The sequence below is a fragment of the Chlorocebus sabaeus genome, chromosome 16 (genome assembly GCF_047675955.1).
Source record: "Chlorocebus sabaeus isolate Y175 chromosome 16, mChlSab1.0.hap1, whole genome shotgun sequence".
In the NCBI taxonomy this organism is placed as follows: domain Eukaryota; kingdom Metazoa; phylum Chordata; class Mammalia; order Primates; family Cercopithecidae; genus Chlorocebus; species Chlorocebus sabaeus.
The window spans coordinates 1,029,024-1,051,737 of record NC_132919.1 but is presented as its reverse complement, the minus strand read 5'-3'; the positions used below and the strand labels follow the sequence as shown (position 1 = coordinate 1,051,737).

The following is a 22,714-nucleotide window of genomic DNA, read 5'->3' as shown; positions in this document are numbered from 1 at the left end:
CTGGAGTGCAGTGGTGCAATCTCAGTTCACTACAATCTCCACCCCCTGGGTTCAAGTGATTTTCCTGCCTCAACCTCTCAAGTAGCTGGGATTACAGGCGCCCACCACCATGCCCAGCTAATTTTTGTATTTTTAGTAGAGATGAGGTTTTGCCGTGTTGGCCAGGTTGGTCTCAGACTCGGGTGATCTGCCCGTCTCAGCCTCCCGAAGTGCTGACATTACAGGTGTGAGCCACTGAGCCCGGCGTGGCCAGCTAATCCTAACCTTGCTTGGTAAGAATCACTGGGGCACTGTTTAAAACACAGATTTTTCAGGCACCTTCCCTGGAGTTTCTGATTCAGAAGTCTTTGGGTGGGGCCCAAGATTCTATATTTGAACAAGGTTCTGGGTGATTTTTATGATAGGGAATACTTAAGGAAATTCGGACTATAGGTCGTCTTTTAAGGGTCTTGCCAACTCTAGCAAGACTGCAATCCCGTAAACACAGAGAGGGCAAGAGCCGCTGATGTGGAGAAGGAGCCTTGGAATCCCTGGCCGGGAACACGCGTGCTTCAGCCTTTCTCCCGCACTCCCTGGCCGGGAACACGCGTGCTCCTGCCCCTTCGGCCCAGCCTTCCTGGCCGGGAACACGCGTGCTCCTGCCCCTTCGGCCCAGCGTTCCTGGCCGGGAACACGCGTGCTCCTGCCCCTTCGGCCCAGCCTTCCTGGCCGGGAACACGCGTGCTCCTGCCCCTTCGGCCCAGCCTTCCTGGCCGGGAACACGCGTGCTTCTGCTCCTGTGGCTCAGTCTTCCTCCCGCACTCCTCTGCAGGGCAGTGGTGCAGTCACATCTGCCATCAACTGGCGTGGAGGGGACGGTTGCTTAGGATCCTTCAGGACAGAGCCCAGTTCATCCCTTTGTCCAGAAAGACCTCAGTGACACCCCTAAAGCACTGGCCTTGCAGGAACAGCCCCCAGTTCAGGGCAAGAGAACCTCCATCCTAGAAAGGGGGAGAGGCTTCTGCAGTTTTGGGAGTCCTGCCTTAAAGGCCCCTCTTGGCCCTTTGTGTCCCCATCTCAACTCTAACACTAGAAGAGTTGGGGAAATGCAGGATCGTTTTCCTGAAACTTCAGGGGTGACGGGCGATGCCTACGTTTAGAATCCACCGAGAGGCAGCAGAGGAGCTGACAGGTGGAGATGAACATGTCAGCTTCATCACTGTTAAAATGCAGCTTGGAAAATGTGGATTTGTGTCTGTAGCCATAGTGAGCTTGCTGGCAGTTCACCTCTGGAATGAAATTATCTGTTGAGGCCGGGTGCGGTGGCTCACACCTGTAATCCCAGCACTTTGGGAGGCCGAGGCAGGCAGATTACCGGAGGTCAGGAGTTTGAGACCAGCCTGGCCAACATGGCAAAATCCCATCTCTACTAAAAATACAAAAATGAGCCAGGCGTGGTGGCGTACACCTGTAATCCCAGCTACTTGGGAGGCTGAGACAGGAGAATCACTTGAACCCGAGAGGCGGAGGTTGCAGTGAGCTGAGATCGCACCACTGCACTCCAGTCTGGCGACAGCGCGAGACCCTGTCTGAGAAAAAGTATCTGTGGAGTCCCTTGCAGGAGTAGGAAACCACAGGCCCCCCCCCCCCCAACAATGAGGACAGAGCCCACGCCTCTCACCCAGTGTGCAGAGAGGACGGCTGACCACAGTTTCTTCTCCCAGACCCATGGAGCAGATGAGTCACCCTCTGCCTGGGAGGACAAAGTGCAGGCTGGGGAAGTCCCTCTCCATGGAGTCAAGAGGCTGGAGAGGCCGGGTGCAGTGGCTCACGCCTGTAATCCCAGCAGTTTGGGAGGCCGAGGCGGGAGATTGGCTTGAGTCCAGGAGTTCGAGACCGGCCTGGGCAACATGGCGAAACCCCATCTCTATTAAAAATACAAATGAAAGGGGCTGGAGAAAGGGTGCTTCCTTTGCAGTTTCCAGCCCCACCCGGGAACTACCTGGACTCCTCTGGTCTGTGTTCAGAGCAGCCCTGCCAAGGCTGCCCAAGAACCCAGGGTCAGATACAGTGCAGAGGGCGTGGGGTCTTCTCTTGGCCTGGGCTGCCTGCCTGTTCCCTGTGCATAGGCAGAAACCCCCACACCCACCCGTAAGCCCCTCAAGGCCTGCCCACCCCAGAGGGCAGAGCCAGGCCCCTGGCTGTCTGCCAGATGGCTTCTCATCCTGACTCACTCGATGACGTCCTTGCTTCCTGCTGGCGCTGCCACTTAATTACTGCAATTGGGCTCCTCTCTGCAGCAGGAGTGATTTCACACCCCTGGGCTTCACCGGAGGGGGGCGTGAGGAAAAAGTCCCGAAATCTGGGAATCCAGGCACCAGCCAGAGACACAGCCTAGGGACGCTGAGTAACCCCACCCCCCGCCCCCCAAAATATACACGCACCCAAGCTCAGTCTCTGGGAGTTTTCCCTGTCTGGAAACAGCTTGAGACGGAAAGTAGGAAGTTCCTGCTGTCTGGGCGCTTCCTTCCCTGTAGGCTGAGCAGGTGACATCACCTGAGCCCCTGACATTGGCCTCACCTTGCCCCCTGCCTTCCCCCCCACACCCCTCTTTGAGGCTCCGTGTGCGCGGTCTGCCAAGTGAGGATGGTATTACAGCTCCGGTTGCAGGCTGCACTGTCCTGCTAGCAGAAGCTGGGGCTGGAACCTCTCTAAAGGAGGATGAAGAGGCTCAGAGCAGACAAGTCATTCCTGGGGTCTGTTTCCAGTACTCACTAATTGTCGCCTGGCTTGGGGTCCAGGAGGGGCATTGGCTCTTCCTCCCTCGAAGCTTGTTCTTGGGCCCCCAGCACAGGCAGTGGTGGGTGGGGAGTGCCGGGGGTGCTGGGAGCTGAGTGCTCTCTGATGGGGGCAGGATGCAGCTCACTGTCCTGGGGAGCTCAGTGTGTCTGCCGCAGATCCACCACTTCCCTGCTTCCACTGCGCAGGCGTGTGGGACCCCTCCTTCCTACCTCACGGGTTGCTGATGCCCGAAAGAGCTGCTGGAGTACCTGGCGCTGGTCAGCTCAGACTCTGTCTGCCCTTGGCCGATGTGTAGGGTTCCTGAGTCGGGGTTCCTGAGATGGGTTTCCTGTAATCACGGGGCTCCCTGCCAGCCCCTCTCATCTCTGGGACCTGGAGTCCCTTCCTTCTTGCCCACACCCCAGCCACTGGACTCCACGAGGCCCCAGGAGTTCACAGGTGCGGTGCGGGGGATTGGGGTTGCAGAGGCAGCCAATGGCTTTGGGGCTCCTTTGTCTCTGTTCTTTTCTTTTGTTTTTGAGACAGAATCTCACTCTGTTGCCCAGGCTGGAGTGCAGTGGTGCAATCTCAGTTCACTGCAACCTCCACCTCCCGGGTTCAAGCGATTCTTCTGCCTCACTCTCCCAAGTAGCTGGGACTACAGGCTTGTGCCACCACACCTGGCTAACTTTTGTATTATTAGTAGAGACGGGGTTTCACCATGTTGGCCAGGCTGGTCTCGAACTCCGGATCTCAGTTGATCCGCCTGCCTCAGCCTCCGAAAGTGCTGGGATGACAGGCGTGAGCCACCACGCCCAGCCTCTGTTCTCATCCTTGCACCCCGAGTCTCACAGCCCCCCTTCCTGCCAGGCTCACGGTAGGGGCTGGGGGCGGTGAGGGATGGAGCAGGCCGTGACTCCTCTCCTCCCTCTGGCAGGAACTCAAAGTGAAAGGTCCCAAGGACTCCAAGGACAGCCACACGTCCGTCACCATGGAAGGTACCTCGGGGAGCGGGCTGGATTACTGGCACCTGCCTTTGTCTGGCTGTGTGGGCGACGGGCTGCGTGAACGCAGCGCCCTTCCCCCGTGTGCGCGTGTGAGTGTGTGCGCGTGTGAGTGTGAGCGCGTGTGAGTGTGAGCGCGTGTGTGTGCGCGTGTGAGTGTGTGCGCGCACACGAGGACTCCAGCCTCGTGCCCAGGCAGCCAGCCAGCTACAAACGTGCTCCTCTTCAGGATGCCAGCAGGCCGCTGGGTCCCTCCCTCCCCGCCCCTCCTCCCCTTCCCCTTCCCTCCTCTCCTCGCCACGCGCCTCCCTCCCCTCCCTCTTGCTGGAAGAGCACTCCGAAGCGGCTGCTCGATGCTGGAGTCTGTTCGGCGGCATCAGCAAGGGGGCTGAGTGGCCGGGCTGCTGGTGGGCGCCGGGGAGCCTGGAGCGATGGCTGCACGCTCCTGCTGCGGGGACAGAGGCTGCCATGGAGATTCTCCTCATTATTCGCTTCTGCTGTAACTGCACCTATGGTAACCCAGGTGCCCGCTGTGGGAGGTGGCGGACCCTCCCACCTCTGGGGGCCGGCTGGAGTGGGCTTAAATGTGTCCGGCGAGGTTTGAGGGCCGCAGGGAAGGAGGGCGGGCAAGTGGCTGGACCTGAATTCCCCCCTCGTTTCCGCCGGCGTCCAGCCTAGAGTTGAAACCTGGGGGCTGCTCAGGGCAGGGCCGTTTGCAAATGGAAGGACCAGGCTGGAGGGCCAGGTGCCCCCGAGGATCGGTGGGGAATTGGTGGGCTAGTGTGAGAGAACTTCCTGGAGGGGCTGTTAGGGAGAGAGGGCGAGGAGCTGTGCCCGCAGACGTAGTAGCCCTGAGGCCAGGGAGAGGGTCCGTGGGGGCCAGGCCCAGCGTGGCCATGGGTGGTGATGGTCCGGATGGTGGCGTTGCCAGCCGACAGGGCGCCAGTGTGAGCCGGAGGGAGAAGTTGGGAGTTTCTTTGTTTCTGGAGAGAGGAGCGGAGGCTGGGCGGCAGGGTATTGTGTGCTCCAGTGCACATGCTGCCAGCTCTCGGAGCAGCAGGCGGAGGACACGGAGGGGCTGAGGGAGCAGGAAGGAGCTGAGAGGTTTGTTTTCAGCCTTGAAAGACACCGGAGCCGAGGTCTGGGTCCTTAACTGTGGAAGGCAGGTCGGCAGTGCCAGTGGGAGAGGGGGTGTGGCAAGCTGCTTTGTGAAGGTCACACACACCCCACCTTTCGGTGGAAGGAACCCAGACCATCCTCCTTGCAGCTCCCACAGCTGGCTGGGGGGGATGGTGGAGGTCCCGGGACAGGTGCATGTCATCAGCATGACTGTTGGTCATAGGAGGATGAAGCCGGCCCAGGCAGGAAGGTGCCCAGAAGCCCGTGGACCTTGCCCCAAGAGGCAAAGGCGTGCCAAGGGGTGCCCCGCCTGCCTGTGGCAGGCCGTGGGGCGGGCACGTGTGGCTCCCAGGCCAGAGTCTGTGGGAGCAGCGGGCGGCTGGTTTTAGGACCTTCCTCTTCCTTCCCACCAGGTGTTTCGGCTCTGCCCCCTTCTCAGTCACTTTCCCTTCCTATCTCCCTGGTAACCCGGAGCTCCTTGGAGCTCCTTGTCGAAGGCTGACGTGAGGGGGGTGGCAGCTTGTGGAGGAGAGATGGTAGGTTTCCTGGGCTCCTTCCCAGAGGCGGCTGTGGTGGAGGGGCTGTGTGGGGCCACTGTCCCTTGATCTTCTCGGGACCCTCTTGAGGGAAGCAAGCTCTGAGGCAGCTTCTCCTGCAGCCCAGCGGGATGGCCGCGGGAACCCTGTTCTCACTTGAAATTGGCCTGGTCAGCGATCGGAGGCGAAATGGTCTTTTTGATCTGGCCTAGGGGTTGGTCAGGTCTCGACTCTGCCTCCCTGAAAAGGAAATATAGCCTTGGCTTCCTCTCTCTTCCCTAAAAGGAAGCTTCAACCCGGGACCTGGAGTTCATGCTGCTTCGGTCTCTGTGATACTGTTGTTGAAGTCACCTTCAAAGTGGGGAATGAGGAGTGAAAGGGCCAGCTTGTGAGGAGGGGGCTCACCCCATCCTGGTCAGCCTTCCCAAGAACCCTCCTGTGGGTCATTGAGATTTTACAGGTGCTGCCCTCCCCTGAGGAAGGGGCAGCTCAAAGCCAGGAGCATGAGTGGATCTGCATTCAAAGCCCAGCTCCCACCACTTGTAGCTTGGTGATGGGGAGCAAGCCACAGAACGTCTCTGGCCTCAGTTGTCTTATCTGTAAAATGGGGCTAGTGAGAATTTCTTCCCTCTTTAATCACAGGAAATAATGTGAGCAAAGCAGTGAACTCAGTACCCTGGGCACAGAGCGAGTACCCAGCAAACTAGAGCGAGACCAGCTTGCTGCCCAAGTCAGTGGAGAGGGGTGGGGAGAGTGGGTGAGGCCGGGCAGGAAGCAGGCCAGCCTGCCTGAGCCTGGGGACGGGGAAGGGCCAGAGCGAGCGCCTCACCCTGAGTTCTCAGGGGACCCTGGCATGCAGGGACCGTGGGGAGCACAAACTTCAGGGCCGCTCTTGCTCCCCTGGTTCCCTCTATATCTGATGTGGTCCCAGCGCCCTCTCCCTGTGCACCTGTCCTCCTGGCCGCCCTCCCGGGGCTCATTCCGCAGCCCTGCTCAGGTGGACTCTGGAGGTGACTACAGGCATATTAATAACCCCTCTGAAACCCAACCTGCCATGTGTGCAGACCTCTGAGCTTAGTCAGAAACCTCTTCCTCCTGGGACCCAGGAGAGGGCTGCAGGGAGCCAATAATGCAGTGTCGGCTTTCTGTGGAGCTGCCACTCGGGCCCACTCTGGCAGGTGTCTGCTGAGCTTGTGCTTTCTTTTGGGTCTCTGGGATTCTCGAGTGTGATTTTTCCCCCTGAAGATGGGCTGAGCCACAGGTGGGTGCCTTAAACAGCCTCAGAAATGGACCCACCTGAGCGAGGACCTGGGCTGTACCCTCAGTGCCCCAGGACACTCCAAGACTGGCCTCGTTCCTTCAAGCTTCCATGGCCCATGGGGAGGGTCTCTGGAAATTGCTAGATAAGAAGGGGCTACAGATGTGTCATGTGAAGTGTATTTACGTAAACCAGTGGTTGGCCGGGTATGGTGGCTCATGCCTGCAATCCCAACATTTTGGCAGACTGAGGCAGGATGATTGCTTGAGGCCAGGAGTTCAAGACCAGCAACATAGTGAGACCTTGTTGCTTGCTGTCCTCTCTCCCTCCCTCCCTCCCTCCCTCCCTCCCTTCCCTCCCTCCCTCCCTCCCTCCCTCCCTGCCTTCCTGCCTGCCTGCCTGCCTGCCTTCCTTCCTTCCTTCCTTCCTTCCTTCCTTCCTTCCTTCCTTCCTTCCTTCCTTCCTTCCTTCTTTCCTTCCCTCCCTCCCTCCCTCCCTCTCTACTTCCTTCCTTCCTGTCTCGCTCTGTTGCCAGGCTGGAGTGCAGTGGCACGACCTCAGCTCACTGCAACTTCCGCCTCCCGGATTCAAGAGATTCCCTTGCCTCAGCTTCCCAAGTAGCTGGGATTATAACCACCTGCCACCAGGCCCTGCTAATTTTTTTATTTTTAGTAGAGACGGGTTTTTGCCATGTTGGCCAGGCTGTTCCTGAACTCCTGACCTCAAGTGACTCACCCGCTTCGGCCTCCCAAAGTGCTGGGATTACAGGCGTGAGCCACTGCACCCGGCCCCTCATCTCTCTATTTTTTAAAAAATTAAAATACATAAAATACAAAGCAGTGGTTTTCAGCCACTATTATACATTCAAATCAGTAAAGAAGCTTTTTACAAATGCTCGTGCCCTGTGTGGTCTTGCAGAGATCTGGGTTGAGTTGACGGGGCTGGGGGCAGGCATGTGTATCTTTTAACAGCTCCCCTAGTCATTCTGATGGGCAGCCAAGCTCGGACTGCAGATAAGGCTGGTGGCCCCTGCTGAGGCTGCATTTTCTTCACAGCCAGCAGATTGCTCCCTGAAGTGTCTGCTTAGCCGCGCACGGGATATTTATATCTCAGGCTGTGGAGAACTCTTGGGTTTGGGGCCCGGCTAGGGCATGCGTGTTCACGCTGGGACCTGTCACATCCTGGTCCTATGGGACACCCAGTCTGGGATCCTTCTTCCCAGATGAACACCATGCCTCTCTCACTGCCCCTGCGGCAGGAGACCCAAGGTCCTGACCCCAGGGACGGAGCATCCAGGTGCAAGACAGAAGCTGAGCCTCCTGCTGGGAGGGCGGGCACAGCTGCCTGCAGGAAGGGTGTTGGGAAGTGTTGATCCACCAGCTGCCACCTCCACCTGTCCCTGCTGAATCCCAGCCATCCTCACTTGGTGTCTGGGTTGTGGAGGGTGTGGCTCTTGGGGGCCTGGGCTGGTCTTGTCTGGGTTCTCCCAGCCTCTTTGGGGCTCTCATAGGTGAGGCCTAACTTGAGTTGCTTCAGGAAAACTTTGCTCCTCGGCTGCCACGTGTTGAGAGCACAGCCTTTCTTTTCTTTTATTTTTTTTTGAGACGGAGTTTCGCTCTTGTTGCCCAGGCTGGAGTGCAGTGGCAGGATCTTGGCTCACTATAATCTCCACCTCCCGGGTTCAAGTGACTCTCCTGCCTCAGCCTCCCAAGTAGCTGGGATTGTAGGTGTGCGCCACCATGCCTGGCTACTTTTTGTATTTTTAGTAGAGACAGGGTTTCACTGTGTTGACCAGACTAGCCTCGGGGAGCAGAGCCTTTCTGTGGAGATCAGGCCAGCCTCCCAGCCTCCGGCCTCCCTGGCCTCCAACCTCCCTGCCTCCAGCCTCCCAGCCTCTGGCCTCCCTGGCCTCCAGCCTCCCTGGCCTCCCAGCCTCCGGCCTCCCTGGCCTCCAACCTCCCTGCCTCCGGCCTCCCTGGCCTTCCTGGCCTCCAACCTCCCTGCCTCTAGCCTCCCTGCCTCCGGCCTCCCTGGCCTTCAGCTTCCCTGTGCTTGCTCTGGGGTTTGAAGATGTGGGGAGGGGTCTTTCCTCTGAGAGATGAGGCCAGTCCTGTGGGTCACAGTGAGGCATGGCAGTCCCAGCTGTCTGTGCCCAGCCTTCAGCTGCAGGAGCCTGAGAATGATAAGGTCTGGGGAGCTGCCCTTCCTAGAAACACAGAATGTCTCCTTCCCCATTCTGGGGTCCTGCGTGTGGCAGGTGTGCTGGACTCTGTGGCTGGGTGGAGCTGTGTGATTCTGGGGTCCTGCGTGTGGCAGGTGTGCTGGACTCTGTGGCTGGGTGGAGCTGTGTGATTCTGGGGTCCTGCGTGTGGCAGGTGTGCTGGACTCTGTGGCTGGGTGGAGCTGTGTGATTCTGGGGTCCTGCGTGTGGCATGTGTGCTGGACTCTGTGGCTGGGTGGAGCTGTGTGATTCTGGGGTCCTGCGTGTGGCAGGTGTGCTGGACTCTGTGGCTGGGTGGAGCTGTGTGAGTCTGGGGTCCTGCGTGTGGCAGGTGTGCTGGACTCTGTGGCTGGGTGGAGCTGTGTGAGTCTGGGGTCCTGCGTGTGGCAGGTGTGCTGGACTCTGTGGCTGGGTGGAGCTGTGTGATTCTGGGGTCCTGTGTGTGGCATGTGTGCTGGACTCTGCAGGGCCTGGCTGGGTGGAGCTGTGTGATTCTGGGGTCCTGTGTGTGGCATGTGTGCTGGACTCTGCAGGGCCTGGCTGGGTGGAGCTGTGTGATTCAGGGCTGGGGGTCCAGGGGAGCATCTGCCTTGAGCCAGGTGAGGCCAGGACAGGCCTAGGGGGGCACGTGGCTCTCGAGGAAGCCACATCTGATTGGAGAGGAGGCAGGGCTGGAGAGGGAGCTGGGGCTGCCAGGGCAGTGTCTGCTGCTTAGTCTGCCCGGGGAATGAGAACAGAGGTGGGGGCTGCCGTGGGCTCACTCTGGCATCCCGCAAGGGGTGTTCACATGGGAAGCAGGCAGGTCAGGGACGACGCTGGTCTCTGGGGTGCTGGGTTGCCCTTGTCCATCATCCTCTTCCTCCTCCTCCCTGTCTCCCAAACAGCTCTGCTGTACAAGCCCATTGACCGGGTCACTCGGAGCACCCTCGTCCTACACGTAAGTGTCAAGCCCCCGAATGGCCAGAGAGGGCTTAGGAGTGCAGTGGAAGACTGAGTCTGGGGTGAGAGGGTGCTGGAGTCACTGAGAACAGCCCACATGGGGAGTCAGGAGTCCCTAGGCCCGGAGGATGCCTGTCTGGCCTGTAGTATCCATGCTACCAGGCCAGGGCCTGAATACAGCTTGGCTACTAAGCTTGACACTGGCCAGGTGCTCCCTGGGAGGCAGGCACTTCCTGCTTCCCCACCCGCTGCCTCCTGCTCTCCAGCATCCTTGGAGCAGCTGCAGGGCGGACACGGGTTTCTCTCCCAGCTGTTCAGGGGGGTGAGCCTCCACCTGGCCTTCGGTTTCTCTCCCAGCTGTTCAGGGGGGTGAGCCTCCACCTGGCCTTCGGTTTCTCTCCCAGCTGTTCAGGGGGATGAGCCTCCACCTGGCCTTCGGTTTCTCTCCCAGCTGTTCAGGGGGATGAGCCTCCACCTGGCCTTCGGTTTCTCTCCCAGCTGTTCAGGGGGATGAGCCTCCACCTGGCCTTCGGTTTCTCTCCCAGCTGTTCAGGGGGATGAGCCTCCACCTGGCCTTCGGTTTCTCTCCCAGCTGTTCAGGGGGATGAGCCTCCACCTGGCCTTCGGTTTCTCTCCCAGCTGTTCAGGGGGGTGAGCCTCCACCTGGCCTTCGGTTTCTCTCCCAGCTGTTCAGGGGGATGAGCCTCCACCTGGCCTTCGGTTTCTCTCCCAGCTGTTCAGGGGGATGAGCCTCCACCTGGCCTTCGGTTTCTCTCCCAGCTGTTCAGGGGGATGAGCCTCCACCGGGCCTTCGGTTTCTCTCCCAGCTGTTCAGGGGGATGAGCCTCCACCTGGCCTCCCCACTGGGGAAAGAATAATAACTATAACCAGGAGAAGAGGGAGCAGCCAGGGCCCTCTACCTGCTACACTGGCTCTTCTTTTTCTTTTTATTTTTTTATTTTTTATTTTTACTGTCACCCAGGCTGGAGTGCAGTGGCACGATCGCAGCTCACTGCAAGGTCTGCCTCCCAGGTTCAAGCGATTCTCCTGCGTCAGCCTCACAAGTAGCTGGGACTACAGGTGCCTGCCACCATGCCCAGCTAATTTTTATATTTTTACTAGAGACCAGGTTTCACCGTGTTGCCCAGGCTGGTCTCGAACTCCTGATCTCAACTGATCACCCGCCTCGGCCTCCCAAAGTGCTGGGATTTCAGGTGTGAGCCACTGCACCCCGCCTGACTCTGATTTGTAGTTCAGATTTTTCAGGAATTAGGTGGGTCCCTGAGTACCCATCCTTTGGATTCTTTGCGTGGGGACTGAGCACTCCCCTGTGGCAACACACTGGGCCCCAGAGCCGCTCCCCTCAACTCACCGCCTCACCCTTCCCAGGACCTGCTGAAGCACACACCTGTGGACCACCCCGACTACCCACTGCTGCAGGATGCCCTCCGCATCTCCCAGAACTTCCTATCCAGCATCAACGAGGACATCGACCCCCGCCGGACTGCAGTCACAACACCCAAGGGGGAGGTGAGCTCAGGGCCCAGCACGGCCCCTCACCCAGGCTGAGAAGTATGGGGTGGGCCAGATCCCTCGTCCCCTTCTCTCACACACGGGCGGCAGATCCCTCGTCCCCTTCTCTCACATGGGCGGCAGATCCCTCGTCCCCTTTTCTCACACACGGGCGGCAGATCGCTCGTCCCCTTCTCTCACACACGGGCGGCAGATCCCTCGTCCCCTTCTCTCACACACGGGCGGCAGATCCCTCGTCCCCTTCTCTCACACACGGGCGGCAGATCGCTCGTCCCCTTCTCTCACACACGGGTGGCAGATCCCTCGTCCCCTTCTCTCACATGGGCAGCAGATCCCTCGTCCCCTTTTCTCACACACGGGTGGCAGATCGCTCGTCCCCTTCTCTCACACACGGGCGGCAGATCGTTCGTCCCCTTCTCTCACACACGGGCGGCAGATCCCTCGTCCCCTTCTCTCACACACGGGCGGCAGATCCCTCGTCCCTTTCTCTCACACAGGGGTGGCAGATCCCTCGTCCCCTTCTCTCACACACGGGCGGCAGATCCCTCGTCCCCTTCTCTCACACACGGGCGGCAGATTGCTCGTCCCCTTCTCTCACACACGGGCGGCAGATTGCTCGTCCCCTTCTCTCTCACACGGGCGGCAGATCCCTCGTCCCCTTCTCTCACACACGGGCCCCTCGTCCCCTTCTCTCACACACGGGCCCCTCGTCCCCTTCTCTCACACACGGGCGGCAGATCCCTCGTCCCCTTCTCTCACACACGGGCCCCTCGTCCCCTTCTCTCACACACGGGCGGCAGATCCCTCGTCCCCTTCTCTCACACAGGGGCGGCAGATCCCTCGTCCCCTTCTCTCAAACACGGGCGGCAGATCCCTCGTCCCCTTCTCTCACACACGGGTGGTGCTGGGTGCCCCATGCCTCTCCAGCCCTGATTCCCCATTCCCAGCCAAGGAGAGGTCTTCAGTCCTTGGTCACCCTGATGACCTGCAGCATTCCAGGCCCTAGGCTGAGAGCTTTTAGTCCAGTGTCTCATTAATCCTCATAATAATCTAGGGAGGCTGGGCGCGGTGGCTCACACCTGTAATCCCAGCACTTTGGGAGGCTGAGGTGGGTGCATCACTTGAGATCAGAAGTTCGAGACCAGCCTGGCCAACAAAGCCCCGTCTTTACTAAAAATACAAAAATTAGCCAGGCATGGTGGTGCGCGCCTGTAATCCCATCCCAGCTACTCAGGAGGCTGAGGCAGGAGAATTGCTTGAACTTGGGAGGCGGAGGTTACAGTGAGCCAAGATCGCACCACTGCACCCTAGCCTTGGCGACAGAGTGAGACGCCGTCTCAAAAGTAATAACAATCCAGTGAGCCAGAAGAAGAACGTGAGGCTGGGGAGTCTCTCCAGGTTCACCACACAGTCTTTCAGCCCCAGGTATCACAGCTGGATTCCTCAGCTGGGGCTGTCTGGAGGCTCCACGCATTCTCCCCCATGCCGGGGAAGCCGGCCTCTGGGTGCCTGGTTCCTGAATGCAGACACCTCCCTCTGCCAGTGTGATGCCTTCAGTGTCCCCTGGGAAGCGAAGGGAGCAGGAGCTTGCAGCTGTTTCAGCTGGGCCTGCACGAGCAGTAGCTTGGGGGGAGCCCGCAGCAGGAAAAGCTGGTGCTGGAGGTGACAGAGGCCGTCCAGGTTGCTGGAATGTCCAGTGGGCACCTGCAGGTGGGACAGCTGTTCCCCGGGGGTCCTTCTTGGTGGAAGGGTGGGGACAGCCCAGTGAGGGGAGTACCAGGAAGCGTGAGAGGGACAGTTGCCCTCTTGGGTTGGCATCTGGGCACAGGTGAAAGGCTTCCTGTCCGGGGGAGGCCATTAGGAGTGAGGCTGATGGGGTTTCTGCTCCTGTGGTCTGTTTACGAGCCCCCAGGTTCTCCTGGGGAGAAAGTGGTGAGGGACAGGCCTGGAGAGTGTCCACTGGGCAGAGAGCCGATTCTCTGCAGCTCCTGGGGCTGGTGTGCAGCATCTGGGGATGCCCTCATCTGTTCTACTCTGAGGATATCTGAAAAATCTCCAGAGGGCTCAGCCTTAGCGTACCCTCAGTTTTCAGTCATCTTTTTTTCTTTTTTTTTGATGGAGTCTCGCTCTGTCGCCCAAGCTGGAGTGCAGTGGCGTGATCTCGGCTCACTGCAAGCTCCGCCTCCCGGGTTTACGCCATTCTCCTGCCTCAGCCTCCCGAGTAGCTGGGACTACAGGCAGCCGCCACCACGCCCAGCTAATTTTTTGTATTTTTAGTAGAGATGGGGTTTCACCATGTTAGCCAGGATGGTCTCGATCTCCTGACCTCATGATCCACCCACCTCGGCCTCCCAAAGTGCTGGGATTACAGGCGTGAGCCACCACGCCTGGCCAATGGTCATCTTTTTTTTTGAGACTGAGTCTCACTGTGTTGCCCAGGCTGGGGTGCAATGGCGCAATCTCAGCTCACTGCAACCTCCACCCTCTGGGTTCAAGCAAATCTCCTGCCTCAGCCTCCCAAACTCCTAGCTGGGACTACAGGCAGGTGTCACCACGCCCGGCTAATTTTTGTATTTTTACTAGAGATGGGGTTTTACCATGTTGGCCAGGCTGGTCTTGAACTCCTGACCTCAGGTGATCTGCCCGCCTCGGCCTCCCAAAGTGCTGGGATGACAGGCGTGAGCCACTGCATCTGGCCTCGGTCATCTTAATTGTATACTTTGAATACGCTCACCTACATATTACAGCAGACGTAGGTCACACCGTGTATCATACAGGAAAGGCTGGGACAGATGGGGACGGCCTCCTGGCTCTGAGCGGAGGTTGGAAACTCTTGAAATCCCACGTGGAGCAGAAACCACCCAGAGCCCAAGTTAGAGTTGGCTGCAGGTCCCTTCTGGACACAGCTGCAGCCCCAGGCTGGACCACCCAGGTCTCGTCCCCGGGGGGCTGGAGGAGCCAGAGAGGATTAGCGCGGACAGGCCTGAGCAGGTTTCAGCTCTCGGTTGAGGCGGAACTAGATGAAGTTCTCTGCCGCGGTCGGGAGGGATTGCAAGCGGGGATGTACGTGCCCCAGGGTGGAGAAACCAGGTTGTCCTGGGCAAGGGACACCAGGGGTAGCTGCGGAGAGCCCCATGCGTTGCGCACACTTGATGTGCCAGGCACTGTGCTGTTGTACACGCACCATCTCGATGAGTCACCTTAGGAGGCAGACATCATCATCCACACTTTACAGCAGGTGAACAGGGATTCAGAGAGGTCAGGGAGCCGCCTGAGATCACAGCTGAGAAGCATATCGGGATCCAAACCCACATCCGTGTGACTCCGAAGCCAGTACTTGACCCACCTTGGTTAAGGGGTTACAGGCTATGCCGCCCCTCGGTTCAGCCCTCCCTGGCTGGCCATGCCCCCGCATGCAGGCTCGGCCCTCGGCCGCACTCCCCTCTGAGCAGGCTGGGGTCTGCCATCTCCCTCAGACACGACAGCTGGTGAAGGACGGCTTCCTGGTGGAAGTGTCGGAGAGCTCCCGGAAGCTGCGGCATGTCTTCCTCTTTACAGATGTTCTACTGTGTGCCAAGCTGAAGAAGACCTCTGCGGGGTGAGTGCGAGTCCAGGGACACGGGGTTGGGGAGGGGGCCGGACCTCTGCGGGGTGAGTGCAAGTCCAGGGACATGGGGTGGGGGAGGGGGCCGGACCTCTGCGGGGTGAGTGTGCGAGTCCAGGGACACGGGCCTGGGGAGGGGGCTGGACCTCTGCGGGGTGAGTGTGTGAGTCCAGGGAAATGGGCTGGGGGAGGGAGCCGGACCTTTGCGTGTTGAGTGTGAGTCCAGGGACATGGGCTGGGGGAAGGGGACCAGACCCTGCCCCCCATGGAGGCTTCAGCAACTTTGTGGGCTTTTTTTCCTTTTGAGACAGGGTCTTGCTCTATTGCCCAGGTTGAAGTGCCGTGGTGTGATCTCGGCTAACTGCAGCCTCCACCTCCCGGGTTCAAGCAATTCTCCTGCCTCAGCCTCCTGAGTAGCTGGGATTACAGGTGCACGCCACCACGCCTGGCTAAGTTTTGCATTTTTAGTAGAGACGGGGTTTTGCCGTGTTGGCCAGGCTGGTCTTGAACTCCTGACCTCAGGTGATCTGCCCGCCTTGTCCTCCCAAAGTGCTGGGATTACAGGCGTGAGCCACCGTGCCCAGCTGGATTTTTCCTTTTAAAAACTGTATTAATTAACCTAATTTCACCACATAGCCTTTTTTTTTTTTTGAAAATAAGTCATGTTTTTAATTATAAAGATAATATAAGGACATTGGAGGAAACCCCGTTCCCCACTGAAGCATGAGGTCCGCCTCCTGCCGTGCTGCTTCCTTCCCCGTTTTTAAATGTTCTCATGTTTCTTCACACAGTCATAATTACAGCGAATGCCCAATTTGGGGCTCTGCTGTTTCTATTTCGTGTCATAAGCATTTTCCCTGTTGCTACCTCATCTTCATAATCATCCTTTTACTTTCCTGCACGGTTACCAGTGGATGTGCAATCGTTTACTTAAGCATTCTCCTTTTATTAGACATCTCTGAATTTCTGCTAACTGCAGTGCTGTGAATATTCACCACGTCTCCTGCTACTATTTATTGAGGGTTTAGGCCATGCCAGGTGCTGTGACACATCCTTTGAATACATGATTTCTAGTCCTCCCAACAACTCCACAAAGTAGTGACTGTTGTTCCCTTATCATAGATGAGAGAAGAGCCTTGGAGAAGGTAAATAAGCTGCCCAAGCTTGCACAGCTAGAGGCACAGGTGGGATTGGAACCTCAAGCTAACGTGCAAGCTCCTTTGTGCCTCCTTCTCTCTACCCAGTAATGTGGGTCGGCTCTGTGCCTTGAGCAGAGAGGTTCATTCCGCGTTCATTCACACATTCTTCCACCCACATTACCGATCACCTACGATGTGCCAAGCACACCCCTTCTCCCAGCTGAGAAGCGGCAGTCTGGATTCAAATCCGTGTCTATGGGATGCCAAAGCTAGTGCGTTTACCACCAGGCTATCCTGCCTCTCCCCTTCAGCCCTCCCTGGCTGGCTGTGCCCCCAAGTACAGCACAGGGGTAGCAGGCCATGCACCCACCACAACACTCAAAGGTCAGAATGAGAAGTGCAAATCTAAGTCCTAGGGGAAGGATTGATTATTATGAACTTCAATAAAGGGATGACTGGTCGGGTGCGGTGGCTCACACCTGTAATCCCAGCACTTTGGGAGGCCAAGGCGGGTGGATCACCTGGGGTCAGGAGTTCGAGACCAACCTGGCCGACATGGCGAAACTCCGTCTCTACTGAAAGTACAAAAATTAGCCGGGTGTGATGGCGGGCAGCTGTAATCCCAGCTACTCGGGAGGCTGAGGTAGGAGAATTGCTTGAACCCTGGAGTCAGAGGTTGGAGTGAGTGGAGATCGCCCCATTGCACTCCAGCCTGGGCGACAAAAGCGAAACTCCATCTCACAAAATAAAAATAATTAAAAAAAAATAATAAAGGACATAACTCCCTGGAACTAGATCATGTTTGAGATTGTTCTGAGGCAGAGATGGCAATAATAAGCACACATGCCTCTGTCTGTTGTCCTTTGTGGTGGCAGACATTACTAATCACACATGCCTCTGCCTGTCGTCCTTTGTCATGGCAGACATTACTAATCAACCAGAGCACGCTTTCTTGCTAGACTTGGATGTGGCTTTGTAATCCTCCACCCAGTGTTGACCCATGTGACCTCTCTTGATAAGAGTTGGCATTTGGAATAACACCTGTATTCCATTGCTAGTCTGAAGGATATTGAACGTGGATAGTCTAGAAGGGAGGGAGGGGCGTGGGGGGGGGGGAATAGGAAAATGTGAGCCCAGCCAGGAGGGCTTTGCTCTTCTTGATACCCAAGTGGTTTGGGATGTTTGACAACATGAATCATCTAGGCCAGAAGCCTGGTAAGGTGATGGGGTGGAGTTGCTCCCTGCAGGCGGGACAGACCCCAGAACCCAGCTCTCATCACTCCATGTGCTCCACGTGTGTGTTTCCCAGTCAGGCTTCTCAGGGGCAGGGATCGTTCTTGCTTCTGGCAAGTTCTCAGTCAACCCCTGTCAGTGGTTCTGTGGTTCTGGACCCAGGAGTTGAGGCTGGAAGAGCCAGGCTCCCTCTGGCTCATGGTTCCCTCTGGCTCGTTTGCAGGAAGCACCAGCAGTATGACTGTAAGTGGTACATTCCCCTGGCCGACCTGGTGTTTCCGTCCCCCGAGGAATCTGAGGCCAGCCCCCAGGTGCACCCCTTCCCAGACCATGAGCTGGAGGACATGAAGATGAAGATCTCCGCCCTCAAGAGTGAAATCCAGAAGGAGGTGAGCAGAGCTTGGTATCCGAGCCTGGGGCCTTTTGAACCAGCTGTGCTGGGGGAGGTGGAGGCGGGAAGTTGTAAGGTTTGAGAGTTTGAGAGGGAGCCTTGAGTGTGGAGTTACTAGGGGAAAGACCCCAACTACAGTAGCTCCAAGCAGATCGAGGGGGTCAGTGCTCAGGATTTCATGGGGCTAACATGGAAAGTGCCCTGGAAAGCAGTGCATGTTGAACACGATAGAAAGGGGAAGCAAGCAGCCAGGCGCAGTGGCTCACACCTGTAATCCCAGCACTTTGGGAGGCCGAGGCAGGTGGATCACCTGAGACCAGGAGTTCGAGACCAGCCTGGCCAACACGGCGAAACCCTGTCTCTACTAAAAGTACAAAAATTAGCTGGGCACGGTGGTGGGCGCCTGTAATCCCAGCTACTTGGGAGGCTGAGGCAGGAGAATGGCTTCAACCCGGGAGGTGTAGGTTGCAGTGAGCCAAGATCATGCCATTGCACTCTAGCCTGGGCAATAGACTGAGATTCTGTATTTAAAAGGAAAAAAAAAAAAAAAAAGGCAGGGGGGCCGGGGAAGCAAGAGAAGAAAAAGGAGGCTTTTGTAAGGAAAAGCATGACCTGTGCAAGAAAAAAGACCTGGGAGGCCTCTCAGTAAACTGACAGATCAAGTAGGCAAATAAATAAGGAGAGAGAGAACCTGAATGCCACAATTAACACGCTTGGCCTAAAAATGCCAAGAAGCTTGTACCCTGACAGAAAACTGAGATTGTTGTCACACATGTGTGCAACATTCACATTTATCCTATAACAGGCCCCTAAGGAAATCTCAACATTTTTCAAAAAGTTGATAGCATACGAGTCATGTTCACAGACTGCAGCGGAGTAAAATTAGAAGTGAACAAGAAAATTGGTCAGCCTGGGCACAGTGGCTCACACCTGTAATCTCAGAACTTTGGGAGGCTGAGGCAGGCGGATCACCTGAGGTCAGGCGTTCGAGATCAGTCTGGCCAATATGGTAAAACCCCATCTCTACTAAAAATACAAAATTTTCCAGGCGCGGCGGATCGTGCCTGTAATCCCAGCACTTTAGGAGGCCCAGGCAGGCAGGTCACCTGAGGTCAGGAGTTCGAGACCAGTCTGGCCAACATGGTGAAACCTCGTCTCTACTGAAAATACAAAATTAGCCAGATGTGGTGGCTTGCGCCTGTAATCCCAGCTACTCAAGAGGCTGAGACAAGAGGCTGAGACAGGAGAATTGCTTGAACCTGGGAGGCAGAGGTTGCCGTGAGCTGAGATTGCGCCGCTGCACTCCAGCCTGGGCGACACAGCAAGACTCTGTCTTAAAAAAAAAAAAAAAAAGATATTGGTTTGGAAAGTTCAGACTGACAAGGTAAAGAGGAAATCAAAATTCAAAATGGGAACTGCAAACTGTTTAGAGCTGCCTGGAAATGAGTGTACTACATACCAGTACACATGGATGCAGCCAAAGTGCTATTTAAAGGAACATGCATAGCCCTCAGTTCACACAACAGTGTTTAGAGGAACATGTAAAGCCCTCAGTTCACATAACAACAGTGTTTAGAGGAACATGTAAAGCCTTCAGTTCACACAACAACAACAGTGTTTAGAGGAACATGTAAGCCCTCAGTTCACCTAACAGCAGTGTTTAGAGGAACATGTAAAGCCCTCAGTTCACACGACAACAGTGTTTAGAGGAACATGTAAAGCCCTCAGTTCACATAACAACAGTGTTTAGAGGAACATGTAAAGCCTTCAGTTCACACGACAACAACAGTGTTTAGAGGAAGGCACCGCAGGAGGAGCCTCCCAGGGAGCGGAGGAAGGGCCTGGGGCCGAGGAAGGGGCTGGAGTGGAGGAAGGGTGTGGAGCGGTTTGGTCAGTCTGGTCTCTTTTCCTCACCTCTCAGGTTCAGCTTAGGCCTCACCACCCCTGGGAAGCTTCTCTGACACCCACCCCCACCACAGTCTGCATTGGGTGCCCTGTCCGCAGATCCTGTGGCGTTTTGTTCACCTGTGGCTTTGCTTAAATGCTACTGAATTATAATTGCATTGTCAGCCTCTTCTCTTCCCCAGCAGAAAGTGAACTCCACTGACAGTGCTGTTTTCTTCTGTTTTATGTTCCTAATACTTAACACCAAAAATAGGTACTTAGGGCCCAGCATGGTGGCTCACGCCAGTAATCCCAGCACTTTGGGAGGCCATGGCAGGTGGATCACTTGAGGCTAAAAGTTCAAGACCAGCCTGGCCAACATGGCCCCGTCTCTACGAAAAGTACAAAATTTAGCTGGGTGTGGTGGTGGGCGCCTGTAATCCCAGCCACTTGGGAGGCTGAGGCAGGAGAACTGCGTGAACTCGGGAGGTGGAGGTTGCAGTGAGCCGAGATCGCGCCACTACACTCCAGCCTGGGCAACAGAGTGAGTGGGACTCCATCTCAAAAACGAAAAAAAGGTACTTAATAAACGAACAATTATTGAAGAAAACATGACCAGATGGCCTCTCTAAGGATTCTTTCAACTCAAGCATCCCTCTTTGAACAGGGGAAAGAAAGATCACCATTATAACCCCAGGAGTGTTCAGGGCCGGGGATGTCCGAGGACGGAGGGTCTAACTGGGGGTACATCTGCCCAGAGGGAGCTCCCTCACCAGCACAGCTGTCCCCATCCTGAACCGCTGGGCCCTGCCCACAGTCCCCGCCCAGGAGCATCCTGTGTGCCGGTTTCTCACCCGCCCCGGGAGTCAGCAGGCTTCCTGCCCCCGCTGTTGCCCCAGCTGTGCAGACGTGGCCTTGTGCCCAGTCAAGTCACCACTCACTGAGCCCCACTGGCTGCGGTGCCTGGGGTGCACCGGTGTATCCCTGTCCAGTGGAAGAAGCAGACACGCCCCTTGCTGACCACAGAGCGTGGCACATGTGATGAGTCACTAGAGAGGCACAGGTGCTGTCCTCTGAGTCACAGAAGAAGCAGTGATTTGTTCTTTTTTTTTTTTTTTTTTTTTTTTTTTTGAGACAGATTCTTACTCTGTCACCCACATTGGAGTGCAGTAGCGTAATCTCGGCTCACTGCAACCTCCTGGGTTCAAGCGATTCTCCTGCCTCAGCCTCCCAAGTAGCTGGGACTACAGGCGCACGCCACCACGCCTGGCTAATTTTTTGTGTTTTTTGTAGAGACGGGGTTTCACTGTGTCGGTCAGGCTGGTCTCGAACTCCTGACACTGTGATCCACCTGCCTTGGCCTCCCAAAGTGCTGGGATTACAGGCATGAGCCACTGCGCCCGGCCTTGTCCTTTTAATAATAATTTTTAAAACTTTCATGTTTTTTCTAATCACCAGTGTAATACTGGCTTGTTATAATGAGAAATGCTCATAGTACCAGCATGTACAGGGTAAAGCTGGTCACCACCCACCTCCCATTGCTAACAGCTGGAGGTGTGTTCTTCTGAACTCTTCTTTGCTTATACTGGTGTGCGCCTGTGTGTTTGCGTGCACACGCGTGTGTACAATGAGACTAGACTACACGTGCTGTTTTGCAACTTCAGCATTTCACTCCACAGTGGGTCTTTGAGCCCTTTGGATGTATCAGATTTTTTTTTTTTTCTTTTTGAGATGGAATCTCCCTCTGTCACCCAGGCTGGAGTGCACTGGTGAGATTTTGGCTCACTGGAACTTCCACCTCCCGGGTTCAAGCGATTCTCCTGCCTCAGCCTCCCAAGTAGCCGGGATTACAGGCGCCTGCCATGGCACCTGGTAGTTTTTGCATTCTTAGTAGATATGGGGTTTCACCATGTTGGCCAGGCTGGTCTCGAACTCCTGACCTCAAACGATCCACCCACCTTGGCCTCCCAAAGTGCTGGGATTTCAGGCGTGAGCCACTGCGCCCGGCGGCATCAGATTCTTTTTAACAACTGCATCCCGCTCTGTCGCTTGACTGCATGCAGATGTTTTTGGATATTTGGATGGTTTCTGATTCTTCGCTCTTAGCAGGCAGGTTGACAGTAAACACCACTGCGCATGTGCCTCTCTGCAGTAGATCCCCTCCGGGGGGAGGGTCAGAGCAGAGTGAGTGTGCCCTTCATTGTCAGGCTTACGTCTGAAAAAGCTGTGACCGATGGCATTCCCCCTGTGGTGTGTGAGGGTGACGGTCCCCCACAGTGTCACAACACTGGCTGGGAACATTCATTACAATTTTGCCAGTCCAGTGGGTTAAAAAGAACAAAACGCTCTAGAGATGAATTCTAAGTTAGGAGCTTGAGGATGGCCTTGCACGCTGAGACTTGAAGCATAATCGCGGTTAATAAAAGGGAGGGGATCCTTTATGAAATAGAAACTGGGAACACTGAGGGAGCAGACTCTGCCCACAGAGGATGAATGGCTGGTGAGGGAGGGAGGCTGAGCCGAGGGGGCCGGGTGGGTTGTCCACGGGACGGGGGGCCTCAGTGCCAGGCTAGCAGGCGGGGCTTCAGGCTGAAAGGTGTCTGAGGTTTTCCTAAGCAGGTGTCTCTGTTGTACCCAGAATTGAATGTGTGGAGGCAACAGAGTGACAGTCCAGAGAGGCTAATGCTACTGTAATATTTGTGTTATTTAGGGTTCCCAAGAGAAGGAGGCATAGCACCCTGCCCAGGGCCACGTGGGGAGGCGCCAGCTTTGAGCAGGAGGCAGGAGTGGAAGGAAAGTGTGGCCACAACTTTTCTGTGGAGAAACAGGGCAGGGCAGGGAAAGGGCCTGGCACTGGCTGGCTTCTGTTATGTTGGCAGCCCTGGGCTAGAGGGGTGGTCTCTAGTGACCTGGTCCCTGGCCCTGGGTGACGTGGGGCAGAGGAGATGGTGACTTGGCGAGTGAGCATCGGGTAGAGAAGGTAGTTGGGGACATGGGCTCTGGATCAGTGGGTGTGTGAATGAGAGCTGTGCTCACGGGGCGTCACTGACAGTCTTAGAAATTAGCGAGCCCTGTGGGGGAGCAGTTTCTCAC

General features: G+C 56.5%; 1 protein-coding gene across 4 annotated transcripts in view; it reads left to right on the top strand.

Annotated features, from left to right (window-relative positions):
- ABR (ABR activator of RhoGEF and GTPase) overlaps positions 1 to 22,714 on the top strand; it is a 231,408-nt gene that overhangs the window by 151,929 nt on the left and 56,765 nt on the right. For 3 of the 4 annotated variants that reach the window (XM_037987870.2, XM_037987871.2, XM_073023849.1), the window contains 5 exons: positions 3,698 to 3,758; positions 9,783 to 9,835; positions 11,227 to 11,367; positions 14,847 to 14,968; positions 17,570 to 17,735. In XM_037987870.2, coding sequence (XP_037843798.2) covers positions 3,698 to 3,758; positions 9,783 to 9,835; positions 11,227 to 11,367; positions 14,847 to 14,968; positions 17,570 to 17,735 — 543 coding nt within the window. Of the gene's footprint in view, positions 1 to 3,697; positions 3,759 to 4,099; positions 4,279 to 9,782; positions 9,836 to 11,226; positions 11,368 to 14,846; positions 14,969 to 17,569; positions 17,736 to 22,714 lie in introns of those variants that run through there. The other variant, XM_073023850.1, reaches the window with a different exon arrangement.